Source organism: Oscarella lobularis, chromosome 3 (assembly GCF_947507565.1).
Source record: "Oscarella lobularis chromosome 3, ooOscLobu1.1, whole genome shotgun sequence".
Classification (NCBI taxonomy): Eukaryota; Metazoa; Porifera; class Homoscleromorpha; order Homosclerophorida; family Oscarellidae; genus Oscarella; species Oscarella lobularis.
The window spans coordinates 3364754-3382824 of NC_089177.1; the positions used below are offsets into that span (position 1 = coordinate 3364754).

An 18071-nucleotide genomic window follows, 5' to 3' on the forward strand; every position below is an offset into this window, starting at 1 on the left:
AAGAAGAGTTTTCTCAGGAAGATCGTTCTCTGAATGGAGACGTTTCTCCCTCGGATAAAATCGTTTCTGATGTTGAAAATGAATTTGTTTCCGACGAGGAAAATAGTCGTCTAGTGGAGAAAGGGCAAGAGGTTTCGGTTCTAGAGGAGGAGGAGGAGGAGGAGGAGGAGGAGGAGGAGGAGCGGGATCCTCCTCCTCTGTCTTATGGTCACAACAATTTGTCGCGATTTTTACTTTGGAATAACGAGGGCGCTTCAAAGGAAAGTTCTCCGTTTTCAGACGAAAGCGAAGAAGAAAAAACAACCGAGAAAATCGAAGAAGACGAAGAAGAAGAAGAAGAAGAAGAAGAAGAAGAAGAGGAAACAGAAACAGAAGAAGAAACTGAAGATAAAAATGAAGAAATTCGGGGTTCTGATGACGACGACACTTCGGACGTTCTGCCGGACGTTCCCACATCGATTCTGTCCCATTGGCGACGAAGCAACGAAACGCAGAGCGAGGCCATCGACGCGGAAGTGGCGGCGACGATGAAAGAACTCGAATTGACCGATTCTCTAGACGTCCGATTCGACGAGAATTATTTCTCGCAACCCGAGGTAAATAGGATATAATAAATTGGACTAATTTCATTGTTTTTTGCGCGCGGCAGCTGCTCGGTCCCAACGCCACTTTGGACGAACTGAAACAGGCCGTGCGAAATCGCGTTTCGCGTTTTCGTAGCGGCGAAGAATTGACGATAAAAATGAAAGAGAGACTCGTACAGGAAGTCGTTCAATTGCGACTTCACATCGAAGAATTACAAGTGAGAGAAACAGAGAGAGAGAGAGAGAGAAAGATACCTTACGAAAGACTCTTAGGAATCGTCATCCGGCGCGGAAAGTAAAGTCATTCTCGGACACAAATTCGAGCGAAAGGGAAAGAAACCGGGCGCTCAACGATATTGCGATCATTGCCGGACGACGATATGGAGACTCGTTCAAGCGTGGTATCGATGCTCAGGTAAGAAATTCCGAAATAAGTATTAGTATAGCGATTCGCGTTTCCCCGGGGCGGGGGTCAAGGATGCAATTACAATTGCCATAGAAAGTGTCTGGCTAGTGTGAGTCGTCCTTGTCCGTTGACTCAAGTAAGATTCTTAATTGGAGCGGGGAAAGGGAGACCATTTAAGGGTCGTTTAGCTTCCCACGTCTTCGTTTATAACGGATATTTGTCCCGAACGCGGTCTGTCCGAGCAGCAATATCAGTGCTTTGAATGCCGGAGAAATATCGCTCTTCTTCCTCGTATGTAAACGATTGGGGTGCATGTCGTTTTTTTGTACGCGCGTGGCCTCTTTGATTATAGGTGCTGGTGTCAGCGAGGCGCGTCTTTGCGACTATAACGGGTCTTTGTATTGCGATAATTGCCATTGGAACGACACGAGCATCATTCCGGCTCGCGTCGTTCACAATTGGGATTTTACGCCGTACAAGGTAAGCAACGATTTCGCGTGCGAGCGAAAGGAATTTCAGTTTTGGCGCCGGGACCGGGGGCCCCCATGCGCAGATTTGCCGGCATTCGCTACAAGTCATTTCGATGATGCAAACGCACGCGTCACTCAATATTCAAGCAACGAATCCAATGCTATTCAATTACGTAACGGAATTAGCCGAAATAAGGGTATAGAGAGTCTCGTATCGCGGCGGCGGCGGCGGCGGCGGCGAAATCGCGATTCTCTTCTTGCAGAAACTACGTGAAGAGATTTTAGTCATGAAAAAATACTTCGTTTCCTGTCGCCAGGCTCTTGACGGCCGGCTTCTCAACTTGGTATATATATATACATTATTTCCCTATACAGAAACTTTAGGGACTTACGTTCGATTTAGTTGCAAGAGCGGCAGCACTTCAAGGAAAGTTCCGAGCTGTATTCTCTTCAGGATCTCATCGACTTGTCTTCCGGTCAACTGATACGAGAAATTAGCGAAATACATCGAGCGTTTGCCAAGCACATACGAAACGATTGTCACGTAGTCGAAAACACGTCAATTTCTGTCGTCTCTCGCGAATGTTTTGTTTGTTTTTTCAGCTCTGTCAAGCCAAGGGATTCATTTGCGAAATTTGCCGAGCCGATCACGTCATATTTCACTTTGATATCGACGCTGCAATGTGCCCAGGCTGTTCGACAGTCTTTCACAAGTATTTGGTATTTTTTGGTGTTTTGTTTTTAAAGCGAAGCTGCTCTGGGGGGGAATAGGGCTTGCCTTGCCTCGAATCAGTGTCCAAAATGCCTCCGAATTACCCAAAGAAAGCAGGCGCAGGGAAAATATTAAATATCTTTACACGCTAGCGAAAAAAAGATAGCGCTGTCTATTTTTATGCATTCCGCTGTCTATATCGATATGTACAGTATAAATTTTTGTACGAGGTGGTCCGGCAGTATTCACGTGATGCGTAGCAGCTCACGTGCGCGTTGCCAGTGGTTACATTTAGTTGTAGTGTTCGGCCGCCGAAATGGCGTATCCAGGCGAAGGCTACAACATGTCGAACTACGGTTCGAAGTGGTACACGCCCGAGCAAACGAAAGAGCAGTGGAGACGAGCGTGCCACGTACGATGACTGATTTAATTTTTGGAATGAATAATCAATTGCCTTGAATTTCCAGCGAGAGAGAGCGTTGGCTGAAAAACACGCTATGTCCTCGGAAAGGATGGGAATCGTTGCACAGAAATCGAACGAAAAATCGACCGATTGCCTGAAAGAAACGAGTTATTTCAACACGGAGAAATTGGTAAACACATCTGCAGCGTTTATCGCGAGGAGTCGATCTTCTTTGCAGCACAAGACTGAATCGACGTACGATCGAATGTTTCACGTCAAGGAAGGCTACAATAGCAAGTTGCACAGGGACGATAGAGAACACACTCAAAATCTCGACGTCCATTCAGAAGTACAGTATACGAGCGTAGATATATTACAGAACCATATTTTTTTTGAATCTCTCTTTAGGAGAAGCAAAAATTTGTTCCGACTCTTTCATCGTCCGTCTACGGACACAGAAGTGCCTTGGAAAATGTGCATCGTTTGCACGGTCGCGTTGCTCTGGTGCAGAGGGACTTTTATCGCGCTGGGGGCACTAATATTCCTTTGGGTGGATACGGTTCGCAGTGATAAAAATTCGATTGCTAAATATTAATTAAATGGTCACGCGCAGAAATTCGTTGCAAAGTTTGGATGTCCCGTATGCGATATGAATAGTTCTCACTCGATGCGCTTCTCTCCGAAGCGATCGTGTCTACTCTACAGACGCATTTGCTCGAAAATTGCGTTGGTAAGCTCTAGAAATCGTCGAGACTCCTCGACGGGCTCATTCTCGACGACAGAGCAGGAAATACGATCCGCTGGCAACCGAAGCGAAATGGCAGCAAATATGGAGCAAGGAAGGCTTTCAGACAAAGTCGAGTGCATCGATAAGCAGCACGAATGAAAAATACTACGTTCTGGCAATGTTTCCCTATCCATCGGGTCGACTTCACATGGGTCACGTGCGCGTCTACACGATCAGCGACAGCGTGGCCCAGTTCGCGCGAATGAACGGCAAGCGAGTGATCCATCCCATGGGATGGGACGCGTTCGGTTTGCCGGCCGAAAACGCGGCTATCGAAAGAGGAATTCTCCCGCGCGAATGGACGCAAGAGTGGGAGCGCGAGAAAATCCCGGAAGACGTCGTCTTTTTTTTTATACGCTGTTTCCCTTAGTAATATTATTCACATGAAATCGCAACTGGCAAGTCTCGGTTTCAATTTTGATTGGTCTAGGGTGGGTCTATTGATTTATTAATTAATTTATTGATTTAATCGAGAGTATTAGGAAATATTCACGTGTTCGCCTGACTACTACAAGTGGACTCAGTGGATATTTTTGCAACTCTACAAGGCGGGATTGGCATATCAAAAAGAAGTGAAAGAATGAATTTTCCTATTTATCTATAATTATCTCTATAGTCCGTGGTAAATTGGGATCCTGTAGATCAAACTGTCTTAGCCAATGAACAGGTGAGAAGTGAGAGAGGTGAGGTATTTTTTGTACATTATAAGACGTGTCTTAGGTTGATGCTCAAGGCAAGTCTTGGAGGTCGGGAGCGGACGTTGAGAGACGATATTTGAGGCAGTGGTTTCTTCGAATTACCGCATATGCCAAAGTAAACGCTTTGATAAATAAATAAATAAATAAATAAATAAATAAATAAATAGAACGTTAATTATTTCTACAGGATTTGCACGAAGGTCTAATGGGCGTCGAATGGCCCGAGACGGTTATAACGACGCAGAGAAACTGGATTGGAAAGTCACAGGGAATCGTCTTTGAATTTCCCGTATGCGAACTCAAAGAAAATGTAAGCGCAACGAAATCTCTTTTATTTTTACTTGACAATGGCACGCAGAAAATCGAAGTCTTCACGACTCGACCGGAAACGATATTCGGAACGAGTTTCCTCGCTCTATCCTACGATCACCCTTTACTGAAAGAAGTTGAGGTTAGTTGACATCCTGGACTACCGTTACCATGACGACATCAAAGACGACGTATGTACAGGTGCAGTTGCCTCAGGCCGAGAAAAGTCGCGAAGGCAAAGCAGGTCGATTAATTAGCTAAGAAAATCAATGATTGTACTTTTTGGTTCACGCCCCAGGTGTCTTTTTGGGTCTCCACGCTATTCATCCTTTCACAAAGGCAAAGATTCCGATCTATGCTGCGTCCTACGTGTCCGGCGGCTACGGAACAGGAGCCATCATGGGTACAGAAAAATTCAATTATTTTATTAATCTTATGTAGATATCAGGCGTTCCGAGCGGTGACGCGAGGGACATGGTGTTTGCTCAGCAACACCGTTTACCCGTAATCGAAATACTCGACAAAACGAAAACCGTGCTAAAAAACGCCGAAAAAGTAAGTCACTCTCCAAAGCACGTGGATAAGAAAACACGGAAATATTTAGTATACGGGTATGACCGTTTCAGAAGCGGCGATAAAAATAGCAGAAGAAGCTCAGGTTAAATAGATACATAGATAGATAGATAGATATTGTCGTCATTGAAAATCGGATCCGTAGTCTCTTGGCTGTGGCGGTCACGTGTCAACTCGATATCGTTTCTCCGATTGGCTTATTTCGAGACAGCGTTATTGGGGTGCTCCTATTCCGATTATTCACTGTCCAAAATGCGGGGTGGGTTGGTGAAATTTATCAGCTCTCTTTTCTTTGTTGTGTACATTGAGAGGGGTTTTTTTTTCCCCTTTTTATTGTAGGCTGTGCCCGTGCCCGAGAACGATCTTCCTGTGACTCTTCCCGATAGCGTTTCGTTTGTCACAAAGGGTGGATCGGTTTTGGAAGAGCAAGAATCTTGGATTAATTGTCTTTGTCCTTGCAGGTGAAAATCAATTGATTTTATTGGATTTCTTTTATATACAGCTGCGTTCTCCCCCAGCGAGAAGCGTCCTTCGAGACGAGAGACGGATACCATGGATACGTTCATGGACTCTTCGTGGTATTTTCTCCGATTTTTGGATCCCCACAATTCGCGCGAGTAGGGCGAGATTCGCTAGCCGACTTCCTCTTTTCTAAAATCCCAAACATTTATCAGAATTTTTAACGCGCAACAAGTCGAGTCAGGAATGCCGGTCGATTTGTACGTCGGAGGCAAAGAACACGGCACGCGTTCGCGTACGAGACAAATTAATAATTATTAATAGTTCATTTTCAGCTAATCTTCATCTCTTGTACGCTCGTTTCATCGCGCGATTTTTGCACGATCGCCGCTTGATCGCGTGCAAGGAGCCCTTTAGGAAATTACTCGCTCAGGGAATCGTGCGCGGCAAAACGCTACGATCAGCCGAAACGGGAGCGCCGCTTCGACAAGACGAAGTCGACGAGAAAGGTTACGCCCGCGCCGCGCGCGAAACGAAAAATCAGAATCTCAAGTCGCGTTGCTATGGATGCAGATGGTAAATTATTTGATAAGAATACGGGCTCGCCTGTGATCGTTTCGTGGGAGAAAATGTCTAAAAGTAAACGAAACGGCATCGATCCGCAAGTAAAAGAAACAACGATAAGCCAATGGCATTTTTATTAGGACTTTGGTAATATAGGATATTACTCAAAGTGACGGTGCCGATGCAGTTCGACTTTTCATTCTTTTTAAAGTGCGCCTTTTTCCCCCCTCCCTTTATATAAAGAGAGTCTCTCTATAGGCACCTCCCGAATTGGACGTCAAATTCGACGTGCGAGGTAAGAATCGATATCTGACGTTATAATTTAATTTCATCGCAGCTGGCGCTTCAAGCTCTCAGCGGAATGGTTCGCTGGTTGAAGAGACTGTGGCTTCTGACGTGGAACTACGTAGCAAAGCAGCAGGATGACGTAACGCAGCTACCTAGTCAAGAGAAAAAGAAGGAGGAAGTAGAACTCCTAAAAGAAGTAACGCACAAGTCAATACAAAAGGTCTTTGATGATCGAATCATCAAAGCATACATATAAAGTATTGACTTTTATGAAGGTAACCGATTGCTTTTCGACCGGCCAATCGTTCAACGTAGCAATTGCGAACTTGATGAAGCTGTCAAATGTCCTAAAGGTACCGCCGGCTTTTTATCGGTGAATTTTTTAAATAATCGTGTTTCTAGGCTGCTTTGCCAGTTGCCGGCGATTCGCCCGAATTTAAAACGAGCTTGATTGCCTTGTTTAAAATGCTATCGCCAATGGCGCCGCACATAGCCGAGGAAATGTGGGAAGGCGAGTTGATTTATAACGTGAAAAGGGGCGTCTGGGAGGGATTTCTTCAATATAGCTCTTGGTATCGTGCATCCCGAGCTCAAGGGAACGCGAATTTTAGACCAAATGTGGCCGAAACTGGACGAAACGCCGGTCTGTCGAGAAAAATCAACCGTAGAAATCGATTTTCAAGTATGTAACTCGCGCGAAACTATTTTCTTTCAAGTTTTTGGGGGTGTTGATTTAGATTAACGGGACGAGAGTGGGATCGTTTTTCGTTTCTTCTGACGCATTCGATGACGAAAGCGCTCTAGAAGAAACTGCTCGGAAAAGCGACATCGGAAAAGAATTGTTGAAGGGGCGCGTCTCAAAAAGGGTCGTTGTTGTTCCACGACGAAAACTGATAAATTTCGTCGTGGTGGAATCGTAAATCAGTATGATCACGTGTGTCTCGCGAGGTCCCGTACAAAGAACCCCAAAATGGGAGATCGACTGCTGGAGCATGAGGAACTCCTGCGCGAATTGGCCGCAGTGCAAGATTGGCCGCTTCCGAAGCGCATGAAATGGGCAAAGAGGAGACGAAAGGAGCAGTTTCGCCATTGGAAGCGATGGATCGAAACGGACGAAGCGCAATCGAAGTGCGCGCGACCGCGAAAGAATTCCAACCCGCCCGATCTCAAATTCGCGTCGGAAATCGTTCTTCTCGAAGCGAGCGCCCGAAACGACGTCGACGAAGGCAAGAAAGCGATCGAAAATAACGAAAATCGATCGTTTCAATTCTTTTCTAGTAATCGCTTTCCTGGACGAAGGAGTCGATCCGAATCTGACGAATATCGACGGTCTAACAGCGCTGCATCAAGTAAGAAATTGATCGTCTTCTCGCCACGCCCTCCACGTGGATTCGCACGTGTTTCGTAGTGCTGCATCGACAATTGCGTCGACTTGGCAACGGTTCTACTCGAACACGGCGCCAACGTGAACGCACGCGACATCGAGATGTGGACGCCGCTTCACGCCGCGTCGCGCTGCGGTCATCTCGTGCTCGTTCGACTTCTCTTGGAACACGGCGCCGATCTCGTTGCCGTCAATAGCGACGGACAGATGCCGTACGAAATTGCCGAGACGTCGGCCGTTCTGTTGGAATTGCAGGAGGCGATGGAGAAGAACGGTGCGTGTGTGTCAATATTTTAATTATTTATTGATTTATTGATTTATTGATTTATTGATTTATTTTTAGGTTTCGATGACGGGGCAATTGAGGATGCTAGAAATTCGGGACCCTTGCAAATGCTGAGCGACGTCAAGGAGTTGTGCGACAGAGGAGAGCCTCTTAGTCTCGCCGATGCACATGGCGTCACTCTGGTTAATTAATTAATTAAATAGCAAAATAATAGTAATAATTATTTTGTAATGTAGTTGCACATTGCCGCTTCGAATGGATACACTCAAGTGGTCGAGTGTCTCCTGACGAATGAAGCGGCTATTGATCCAAGAGATCGAGACGGGTGGACTCCGTTGCACGGGGCTGCCTGCTGGGGCCAGGTAAATGGTCCACTGTGAGGGAGATAATCATTATATGAAATTATGTCTTTTCTCAGTATGAAGTTATTGAATTATTGGCCGAATATGGCGCCGACTTGGACGCCGTTACGGGAACGGACGAGACTCCGACGAGTGAGCCACATAAAAATTCAAATTTTCTCATAAAATTTTGAATTTTTCAGTGTTGGCCAGTGACCAGAACATCACTTTGTTGCTGCACGATTTGAAAACGCGTCAGCTCGAGCGATCGGCGCGCAACAAGTCGCGACCGCGCAGTCGAACGTTCAGTTCCTCGTCGCGAGGGTCAGATTGCCTCATCAGTCCTTTTTAAGAGACTACGTCCCCTTGTTTGCATTGCAGTCATTCGGTCAAGCGAGATAGCGTCAATAAAAAATCGCATTTCTCCAAGAGAGACATCGCGGAAGAAGGAAAACAATTCAAAGCGGACGCCGACGTTAGTCTAATAAATAAATTAATTGATTAATTACTTCTTTCTTGCAGTCTACGACCGGTGACGTCGACGATGTCGTCATCGGTTCTTTGGACGACGAAAACGGCGGTAATGCGTCCGAATCCGAGCAATCTGTTTTTAGCACCGATTCGGCGGAGAAGAAAGCGCTTCGACGATCGAAAAGTCCGCCCATACTGATTAAAACTAGCGATCCCATTCAAGAAGAGACAGAAGGGGAGAATAACGGTTCGATGGCGCAAAGAGACAACGTCGTTCAAGCGGCGCTCGCGCCTTCGACGCTAGAAGGACAGGATTCGAAAGCCGAGCTCGTCTCTAAGGAAACGCCGCCTTTGAGAAGGCGACACCGATCTGAAAATACGTCAGGCAAATGCTGCACCATTTTGTAGCGATTTCACATTTTTGTAGCACAAGGGGGATTTTACATTTTACTCTCTTCTCTTTCTTTTTTTTGGCTTGCTGTAGGAATGTTTGGTGCGCGCGAAGTGTTCAAGCGTCTCTTATCCGGAAAGGCAAGAGATTATTCTACTGTAAAAATACACACCGTACCCTGCGCAAATCGAGTCCTGATTTCAAATAGAACCCTCTCGTGAATACTACCCTATGGATGCTATTCTAAAGCAAAGTCCCGCCTTAGAAGAGCCCTGTCCTTGAATAGTAAGTTGCCTGGACTTTACGGGGGATTCCGAGGCACTCCTCTTTGAGATGTAAGCTGTTTGTTGCAACACTATATCAGCAGGGTCGGAAATCAAATTTTTTAGTGTCACCTTTTATATTTCGATGTATATGTATAACTGATTCTTGAGCGACTGCCCGTACGTACTACAGATATGCAGTGAAACTTCCAAGAAATCAATAATCGTTAGTGTAAAGCGCGTCAGCTAAATTAATTAATTAATTAAGCGGATCCATTTTCCTGTTTTATCTGCGCATAGAATAACGAAGGGAAGACGAGACGAGGCATGCAGGGGAAAAAAACTCAAAAAGCGAAAAGAGAATAAGGTACTAATATAATTATTGAGTCAACGTCTTCTACTGCTGCGCACAGCCCATGGACTGTCCTCTGGCCCCGTGATGATCAGTATCTTCGTCATAAGCTTGTCCTACGGACGCTTCGTCTGTATCGCCTCGCGTTCCTTCGATTGCTCTCATATCAACGTCTTCTATGTCGTCGCTTTCCATCGATTCACCGTCATTATCCGGGGACGGAAGCAAATCTTGTAACATCTAAGCACAAAGGGTAAAAAATTTTAAATTTTCTGACTGACTGACTGACTTTTATTTGATCTTGGTCAATCCAGTTATCCTCCGGAAATTCAATTTCAAATTTCACGTACAGATTACCCTTTTCGGACGCCTTTCTCGTCTTCGGCATTCCCTCTCCCAAAACAGTACGAACCGAATCTTAAAATCAATAATAATTATTACCGTATGACGTCACGTTTTAGTACCTGGTTGAATGACTTCGCCTGGATTGCATTTCAAGAGCAGAACGCGTCCGTCTAAATGCTGTACGGTCATCTTGAAGCCGCACAGGGCTTCAGTCAGGCCAATTTTTTGAGTCATATAGATATCGTCGTCAATTCGTTTGAATTGATCGTCGTCTTTCTGATCAATGACTATGATAATGTCGCCGGGCTCGATGCCGGGCAATTGGTCGCCTTCGCCTGAGAAGGTAATTTTCTGGCCGCTTCTCATACCCTTTTTAATGTTCACCTGATTAAATAAATAAAAGCATTGATTATTACGTCTAGAACTTTGATTAAAAAAGTATTGATTATTAATTTATTTTTTTATTATTATTATTACGTCTAGAACTTTGATTAAATAAATAAAGTATTGATTATTAATTTATTTTTTCATTATTATTATTACGTCTAGAACTTTGACGTCTTGTACGACTTTTTTCCCGTCGCATTTTTTGCACTTCAGCTTGGGGTCAATCGTCTCACCCTGGCCTCCACAATCGGAGCAGTGGGACTGCATTTGTTGGACCATTCCCGGTCCGATTCTTTGCGTGATGAGAATCACTCCTTGGCCTCTACACGTGCTGCATCTCTTAACGGATCCCGGCTTACCGCCAATACTAATAAAGCCCCCAAATAATAATAATAATAATAATAATAATAATTACTATTATTATTATTTTTACCCTTTACAACTATTGCAAATAATATTTTTGGTAAGTTGAATCTGTTTTGTCTTTCCGTTATAGAGATCCTTCAGCGAGACTCTGCGCGTCGTGAAATCGATTTGGAATTCGTTTTCGGCGGGCGGATTTCTCACCTCATGGCGTGGTGTACGGGTCGACCACGTGCTTTTCCACGTCGATATCCTCCGCCTCCTAAAGGTTCGCGATAAAAGGCGTTGCTATCTTCGTTTCTCGCGCTTACCAAACATGGAACCTCCGAATAGGCTCTCGAAAGGATGCCCCTGCATTCCCGCTATACAGAAAGTACACGGAAAGGTCTAGAAGGGTCTCGGTTTTAGCGCGCGCGCTTTTCTACCGCCCGAGAAGAAGTCCGCGGCATCGTCGTCGTCGTCGTCTTCGTCTTCGTCTTCGTCTTCGTCTTCAAGCCCTCTCTCGTTATAGATTCGACGCTTTTTGGGATCGCTGAGGATTCCGTACGCTCGCTCGATTTCTTCCCACTGAAAGCGTGAGCACGCGTTTATTTCTCTTCTCCTCGAAAAGGAGCTATTTTTCAAAATAATCTACCTTTTCTCCGGAACCCTTTCGATCTCGGCTCAACTTTTTGTATGCCTACAGTAGTATTATACAGGAAGGAAACGGTTTCGCCCGCTTTCCTTTCACGTGCCGCCTACCTTTTTCAGTTCGCCATCTGATGCCGTCGGTCTAACGCCGAGCAGATCGTACAGTCGCGTATCCACTACACGTGCCATGAACGCTTTAGTGTGACAATCCCGGATAATAGGCTACTACGTCATTGTGGTTGCGGGATGTATCTACCGTACTAATCACGTGACAAAGTATCTACGGGATATCTACCGTACTAGGCCCAATCACGTGACAAAGTACTCGTTTTTACGTGTGTCCATTGTCATTTGTTCTCCGACGAGGATGGCCACTCTGCCGACGTACAGCAGTCCGCGCGCATCCACCGCTCGAATTTATTTTCGTTCGCAGTCCAGCTTACTACAGCTTCGGTCCCTACGCGAAAAAAGTTCCCCTCGCATTGCACAAGCGCAATCGCGAGCGCCTGTGCGAGCACCTGCGAGAACTCGCCGGCGTTCCTTCGGGCGCAATCGTCGTTCTCAAAGGCGGCGTGACAATGCTGCGCCACAGCACCGATCACGAAATCTATTTCCGCCAGGTAAAGACAAAGAACGTGGGGGCGTGAAAGGGGAGCGTCCAGCTGACGCCAGTCTTCGCATTTTTCGTCAGGAATCGTATATGCATTGGCTGTTCGGCGTTTTGGAGCCCGATTGTTGGGGCGCCGTCGAAGTGGATACGGGCAATAGTATTCTCTTTATGCCCGATTTGCCGGCTGATTATGCCGTCTGGATGGGAACGTGAGAAAGTTTTGGGCTCGGCGGGGGGTCGTGTGAAACAATGCGATAATTCTTTAGGATTCATCCTCCGGAGCATTTCAAGATGAAGTACGATGTCGATGAGGTGCATTTCACCAAGGAGAATCACTTCAAGGTTCATTGTTAAGAAATGGGATATTCTATTATTTATTATTTATTCGATAGATTGTGGCTGAGCTGAAGAAAAAGAATGCTTCGAAGTTGCTTCTTCTGGTCAGTTGACTGAATTAATTGATTTTTTTCTTTTGATTAATAAAATAGAGAGGGATTAATACTGACAGTGGAAATCCAACTGAGCCGGCTGATTTCAATGGAATTGATCAGTGAGCCATAATTTCTATTGGTAGAATTTAATTAATGATTTTTTAGGTTTGAACTTGACTATGACCATCTTTTCAACATCATATCAGAACTGTAATCAAATTAATGCAAATTAATATAATTAAATTTATCTTTACGTCAATAAGGCGTGTGATGAAGACGGACATGGAGCTCGACGTGATGAGATACGTCACTCAGGTGAGCTGCAATGCTCACAAAAAGGTGATCCGACACATTCTTTTGTCAAGTTAAAACGCACGTCCCAATAGGTGATGAAAGCCGTCAAACCACTGATGACTCAATATCAAGCAGAAAGGCATGCACGTGACGTCAGAACATCCTCACGTGCAGCTGTAAAAATTAATATTTAGCATATTTGAGCATTCGTGTTTCGCCGACGGCGCGTGCAAGCTGATGTCCTACGATTGCATTGGAGCTAGGTATACGCACAGATATATAAATTAATAATAGTGGTAGAGACATACTGTATATATTCAGTGGTGCTCACTGTGCTACATTGCATTACGGTCACGCCGGAAATCCGAATGACAAAGTCATCCAGAACGGTGACATGTGGTGCGTATGAAATCCATCAATAATTTGTTACGTTATATCCTATTTATTGATTTAAGTTTGTTTGACATGGGATGTGAGTATTACTGCTATGGATCGGATGTCACGTGCAGTTTCCCCGTCAACGGTCATTTCACCGATGACCAGAAAATGGTTTATGAGGCGGTACTCGCCGCCAGTCGCGCCGTCATGGACAACACAAAAGAAGGTAAATTTCTCGAGAAACTTTGCCGTTTCAAACTCGTCGATTTTTCCCTCCTAGGCGTTTGCTGGGTCGATAATCATCGCTTGGCTGAGCGCGTCATTTTGATTCATCTGAAGAATTTTGGCATGCTGAAAGGCGACGTCGACGACATGATGAGAGCTCACATGGGCGCCATTTTTATGCCGCACGGTCTCGGGCATTTCATTGGGATTGACACTCACGACGTTGGAGGATATCCTCCGGTTTGAACTCATAAACGTTATATACATATATAATTAATTTTTTTTCTATAGGGTGTTGAGAGGCCAACTGAGCCCGGGCTGGAGTCTCTTCGCACTGCGAGAAATCTCAAAGCTGGAATGGCTATTACCATTGAACCGGGATGCTATTTCATCGACATGGTACAGCAAAGATTAAAATAATTTATTTATTTATTATCAGACACGCGACGTGTTTTTTACAGCTGATGGATCAAGCGTTGGATAGTCAGGAGCAGAGCGCCTTTATCGAGAGAGAAGTCTTCGCGAGATTTCGTCGATTTGGCGGGGTAAGAACGCATTCGCGCGCGCGCGCGCGCGCGCGCGCACACACACGGGAGGGGGGGCGGGGCCCATTCAGAGGACTTTATTCGACAAACAAACGAAGGGCTAAATAACCCTACCAAAAACGCAGCAGCATTTTACAAGTCTACTCTAAATGAGCAAGATTCCGATTCGAACAGAACCACGGGCCAGCTATACGTGGTTGGTTCGGGGACCGAATCAGTCTCGTTTCGTCACGGACGATTGTCTCGTCACCATTCGGCGTCCTTTCTTCGACTTTTGGCGTTCGAATTGGCTCGCCTCATTGTTGAGCTGGTCGCCGATCTTTTGCAATTGACTTCCCAGCTGTTTCGCGGCGCTTTCGTCGTGTGCTAGTAGCTGGGAAGCGCCACAGTTTCGATCGTCGCAAGTCTGTAGTATTTTTGCCATATTTTGGGGGAGACGCGCCTGGGAAGCTTCTGATGTGTCGACCAGACGACGCCCAAGTGCGACCCCGCCGAACTTCCTCTATTTTTGCCAACAAACCCCGAGGTCTCGTGCTCATACGTCATTACCCCCAGAAAGGAAACAACGTCACTGTGGGGACTTTCCCATTACGTAGTTACTCGAAAGTGCGCGAGGGGAGTGCGCGGGAGGTCGTATATAAAGGAACCGACGGGACTCGCCCCATAAAATACGATCGTATTTAACATAAGCTGACCGAAACGCTGACTCACTTATTCACAACCGGTCGACCTTTGGACTTTGGGGGCGCGACTATCAGTATCTCCCCACTCGAGCGCTTGGATGCCAGCAACGGTTCACGATCGATAACACGCTGCATGAATCAAATAAAACCAGCATGTCGAGACCTCGTCGTCATTCAGACGGAGAATCTCATACGCGACTACATAGCCGTTCGAACGGACGACGACAAAACGCCGCAAATTCGCCGCGCTAGCTACGAGCAAAAACTCATCGCCGTTGCACGCCAAGTCGAAGAGCGACACACGATCCAATTCGACGACATGTGCAAGCGACTCAGCTTGTCGTCGCGGACCGTTTACGACGCGTTTTTTGGCGTCGTCAAAGAGCTTTTTAGTACTGGAATCAACTGGGGACGAATTGGGGCCTTTTTTGCGTTTGGTGGCGCACTGGCTTCGAGTTGTCGCGATCGCGCTATACCGGGTGGCGATTGGAACGACAAGGTGGCGTCGTGGATGATCCAATATTCGAACCATAATTTGATTATGTGGATGGAAAACAACGGAGGTTGGGTAAGCGAGAAAAAATGCGGAAATGGCTGCGAGCACGTGACAAATGACTTCATTAATGTAGGAGGGTTTCGACGCGCATTTCAGTAACAAATCTCAAAGACAGTCTGCTGTGCCGCCGCTGAGAACGGGGGGTTGGTTCTCAATTGCTGCTGGAGTCGGAATGGGAGCGCTTGGCCTGCTTGTACTGGGCGCTGCAAAATGACTCTATTGCTTGCTTTGTCTCTTCTGCGTTTTGCTTCACAGGAACTTCCTTCACTGGAGCACTGCACGCTGCTGCTGCGTTGGGGTTGCCTCTTCTCTAATACAGCCTTTGTCTGTGTCTTTACTAGCACTTCCTGTGTGTGTGTAATAAGGGGGGGATACTAGATTCTCATTTCTTTTTTTGTTGCTTCTCTGCAGGTCCGCATTGAAGACGATGTGGTGGTGAGGGAGCACGACTGCGAGCTCCTGTCCCACTCACTGCCTCGCACTGTCAGCGAGATCCAAGTCTTCATGGGAGCGAAGAGCTAAATCAGTTCCCAAGCGGACCGGGACCGGGACAAGGCATAGTTCAATATTTCTGCATCTCTGTGTGTGGCGCTGCTGCAGGCTGAGCTGGTTTATTTTCTTCATGTCGCAAGTATAACTAACTCGCCGATGCGCTCTTACGAGGGAGGAGGGTTTTTAACAGAGACGATCCTTATAAAAGAGTCTTTGAAATTGAATTCCCTCCTCCCTCAAACGCTAGCACACGAGTTCTCCCCATAGGAGAGATTACATAATGGCACGTGATTGCGAGCCAATCAGGAGCGCTCATTAGAGTGGTATATCTCACTCTTCCGGCTAATATACCATTCATCCAGGTTAAAAGTAGCAGAATCGCGTTTGATTCACGCTCCTGATGGGCCCTGGGCTCGCAATTACACTTCGCCTCGGGCCACGACCCCATCCTCGTGCTCTAAATAGCGTATCCCACTCGCCGTAGTTGTGTAACATTGAGAATTTCTCCTATATACAATGCACATACGCTCTCTCTCCATGAAGACACAAATTCTCTCGTATAGATTTATTGACTCATATACTATATATCTCTCGCACTCGACTACATGCAATAAATGTATCTCTATCCCTCCCATTTAGGCGGAGTATGCCATCCAGTCAATTCGTGCTTCATGACGACCGCCTTGAACGTCTTTTCCGCATCCTTCCGCCTATACTCTCCCTTGCCGCCGTTCGACGCAATCTGCCCCTTTCCCTTGACGACCGTCGTGACGAACTGCAATACGACCGCTTCGACCGTATAGGCGCTCGACCATCCGCGCGGCGTGAGAAGTTCCATGCAAATCGCGCCGCCGCTCAAGACGAAACCGCCGACGATTTTCGGCGAGACGACGCGAACGAAGGGCGGTCGAAAGGGATAGTTTTCGGGAAAGGAGGCGTTGAGAAGAACGTGCGGTATGCCCAGCGCGTTCATGTCGCGACTTATGCGACTGTCGCGATCGAATTTCGATACTTTGACGTTCCATTCGCATAGATTGTCGTCGACGAGTTCGACGGTGAAATAGTCGCTTGGATTTGTCGTTAGGTTGCAGTATTCCTTCATGAGACGCTTGCGATGGAGCGGATTTGGATTTGGGGGGCCCGTTGCGGTGGCGATCGCGCGTTTGTCGTCGTTCGACAAATGGACGTTTGTTCCCGTTGTTGCTGTTGCTGTTGCTGTTTCGTCGTCGCGTCTCTTCTTTGTTTTGAAGAGACTTTTCATGGCGTCTTTTTGGGACGTTAGCGCGCGGTAGGCGTCTAAAATGGCAGACGACCTGGACGACTTGCTGGACGAATTCGAGGAGAAATACATCGGAGAGAACAAGTACGTGCACACGCAATCGATTTACGCGAGCTAATCCTTCGTTCCCTCAAGAAAGAAACCCAAAGCGAAGCCGCGAGACGATCTCGACGCAATTCTCGACGAAATTGGCGACATAGAGAGCGTTTCTTTAGAAAAGAATACACCTAAGGTAAGCATGCATGTATAAATGAAGTCTTGGGGAACGTTCTGTGTAGCCAGTCAATGAGAAATCATCGAAAGACGACACAAAGTACCCATTATGTACACATAGTCTATCTAATTATTTTCTTTCTTCCTAATTAATTAAGGTGTTTTCCCGTATGCATTGGTGGCAGTGTGTATTCGCAAGGATTGTCGCGAAGAGGTCAAGAAAGGCACGTGGGGCATTTATTTATTAATTTTTCGAATTAAAAATTCTTCTCTAGAACGTGCAATCGGTTAAGATGTCTTTCCTGCGATTTTCGAGTTGTCGCCTTTGACGATTACGAGTGGGACTCCGCCAGCGACTATTTGTTCTTTCGAAATAATGCGCCGGACTTTCAAAAATTAAAAGCGAATCTTATTAGAAAATCAGGTAGGGAAATAATTGTGCAAAAATAGTTGTGTGTAATAGTTTTAATTTTAGGATCAAGAGCGTACGCGTGTCAGTGCAGCTGGCGATCAGTAACAGAAATTTTAAACATTCAGTCACAACGTAATCTAAAATGGATTTGCAGTAAGCACAGCTGAAAAAAAAAGTTTCCCAAGTCCTCGGCGAGCAAATTTGGTCAATAAACCGTTCACGCTCATCTTATGTAAATCTACCAGAAGTGGGTCTTTTGTCTATGTAGCTCTTGAGCTTGAAGAGTCATCGTTCCGATGTCGACATTCACCTCTGGGCCCCGAGGTGACTAAATAAAACCGGTCGCAACTCGAGCCAGAGAGGTTAAACGCGGCGCAAACGCAGGGGATTCAATCCCCTACTCCCGTGGCACGAGTGATAAACTGCCACCCCACTTGGGCAAGACGCGGTGGGTTACAATAGCGGTCCACCTGTGCCTTGGTATATA

The 18071-nt window shown here is 46.2% G+C and overlaps 8 protein-coding genes across 10 annotated transcripts in view; 6 read left to right on the forward strand and 2 right to left on the reverse strand.

The window, feature by feature from the left end:
• LOC136184519 (pleckstrin homology domain-containing family M member 1-like) overlaps positions 1–2401 on the forward strand; it is a 4051-nt gene extending 1650 nt beyond the window's left edge. The window contains exons 9-19 of the mRNA XM_065971427.1: positions 4–596; positions 650–802; positions 858–999; positions 1062–1126; positions 1179–1281; positions 1343–1470; positions 1544–1657; positions 1724–1804; positions 1864–2004; positions 2064–2173; positions 2232–2401. Of these exons, the coding sequence (XP_065827499.1) occupies positions 4–596; positions 650–802; positions 858–999; positions 1062–1126; positions 1179–1281; positions 1343–1470; positions 1544–1657; positions 1724–1804; positions 1864–2004; positions 2064–2173; positions 2232–2307 (1706 nt within the window). The 3' untranslated portion in view covers positions 2308–2401. The remainder of the gene's footprint in view (positions 1–3; positions 597–649; positions 803–857; positions 1000–1061; positions 1127–1178; positions 1282–1342; positions 1471–1543; positions 1658–1723; positions 1805–1863; positions 2005–2063; positions 2174–2231) is intronic.
• Positions 2402–2451: 50 nt separating this feature from the next.
• Positions 2452–3184, forward strand: LOC136184462 (cilia- and flagella-associated protein 90-like). The gene is made up of 4 exons (XM_065971373.1): positions 2452–2584; positions 2640–2765; positions 2814–2924; positions 2984–3184. Exons 1-4 carry the CDS (start codon positions 2489–2491, stop codon positions 3143–3145), a joined length of 495 nt encoding a protein of 164 aa, XP_065827445.1. The 5' UTR covers positions 2452–2488; the 3' UTR covers positions 3146–3184.
• On the forward strand, positions 3169–7186 carry LOC136184419 (leucine--tRNA ligase-like). The gene is made up of 25 exons (XM_065971318.1): positions 3169–3305; positions 3358–3671; positions 3733–3793; positions 3845–3934; positions 3979–4029; positions 4083–4175; positions 4248–4370; positions 4419–4511; positions 4571–4613; positions 4668–4772; positions 4818–4924; positions 4974–5027; positions 5088–5201; positions 5282–5403; positions 5461–5559; positions 5617–5684; positions 5737–5910; positions 5975–6066; positions 6122–6175; positions 6224–6260; positions 6316–6473; positions 6529–6606; positions 6656–6764; positions 6820–6935; positions 6991–7186. Exons 1-25 carry the CDS (start codon positions 3225–3227, stop codon positions 7171–7173), a joined length of 2619 nt encoding a protein of 872 aa, XP_065827390.1. The 5' UTR covers positions 3169–3224; the 3' UTR covers positions 7174–7186.
• LOC136184433 (protein phosphatase 1 regulatory subunit 16A-like) lies at positions 7187–9756 on the forward strand. 3 transcript variants are annotated; one of them, XR_010669355.1, is made up of 12 exons: positions 7187–7479; positions 7532–7602; positions 7662–7911; positions 7981–8105; positions 8160–8285; positions 8342–8417; positions 8468–8588; positions 8646–8739; positions 8787–9284; positions 9335–9461; positions 9516–9615; positions 9690–9756. XR_010669355.1 is itself a non-coding variant. In XM_065971339.1 (9 exons), exons 1-9 carry the CDS (start codon positions 7224–7226, stop codon positions 9141–9143), a joined length of 1476 nt encoding a protein of 491 aa, XP_065827411.1. In that variant the 5' UTR covers positions 7187–7223; the 3' UTR covers positions 9144–9326. The 3 variants fall into 3 exon arrangements, 1 of the variants encoding a protein (XP_065827411.1); XR_010669356.1 differs by having other exon boundaries at positions 8787–9266; XM_065971339.1 differs by lacking the exons at positions 9335–9461; positions 9516–9615; positions 9690–9756 and having other exon boundaries at positions 8787–9326.
• Positions 9645–11693, reverse strand: LOC136184441 (dnaJ homolog subfamily A member 2-like). Its single transcript, XM_065971348.1, has 10 exons — positions 11578–11693; positions 11471–11515; positions 11262–11403; positions 11148–11198; positions 11041–11098; positions 10907–10987; positions 10630–10840; positions 10206–10470; positions 10031–10158; positions 9645–9981 (listed from the first exon to the last, which is right to left on the reverse strand). Exons 1-10 carry the CDS (start codon positions 11653–11655, stop codon positions 9787–9789), a joined length of 1254 nt encoding a protein of 417 aa, XP_065827420.1. The 5' UTR covers positions 11656–11693; the 3' UTR covers positions 9645–9786.
• Positions 11694–11740: 47 nt separating this feature from the next.
• Positions 11741–17043, forward strand: LOC136184434 (xaa-Pro dipeptidase-like). Its single transcript, XM_065971340.1, has 18 exons — positions 11741–11850; positions 11900–12086; positions 12158–12285; positions 12343–12418; positions 12469–12516; positions 12565–12626; positions 12673–12717; positions 12771–12846; positions 12894–12940; positions 12996–13064; positions 13123–13200; positions 13257–13405; positions 13460–13644; positions 13696–13803; positions 13866–13949; positions 15600–15819; positions 16320–16634; positions 16714–17043. The coding sequence occupies exons 1-16, from the start codon at positions 11834–11836 to the stop codon at positions 15708–15710; spliced, it is 1470 nt and encodes a 489-aa protein (XP_065827412.1). The 5' UTR covers positions 11741–11833; the 3' UTR covers positions 15711–15819; positions 16320–16634; positions 16714–17043.
• On the reverse strand, positions 16231–16960 carry LOC136184457 (ubiquitin-conjugating enzyme E2Q-like protein 1). Its single transcript, XM_065971368.1, has one exon. The coding sequence runs from the start codon at positions 16939–16941 to the stop codon at positions 16303–16305; it is 639 nt and encodes a 212-aa protein (XP_065827440.1). The 5' UTR covers positions 16942–16960; the 3' UTR covers positions 16231–16302.
• On the forward strand, positions 16982–18002 carry LOC136184520 (cilia- and flagella-associated protein 418-like). The gene is made up of 7 exons (XM_065971428.1): positions 16982–17043; positions 17095–17191; positions 17238–17272; positions 17448–17596; positions 17648–17685; positions 17853–17908; positions 17969–18002. The coding sequence occupies exons 1-7, from the start codon at positions 16982–16984 to the stop codon at positions 18000–18002; spliced, it is 471 nt and encodes a 156-aa protein (XP_065827500.1).
• Positions 18003–18071: the final 69 nt, after the last annotated feature.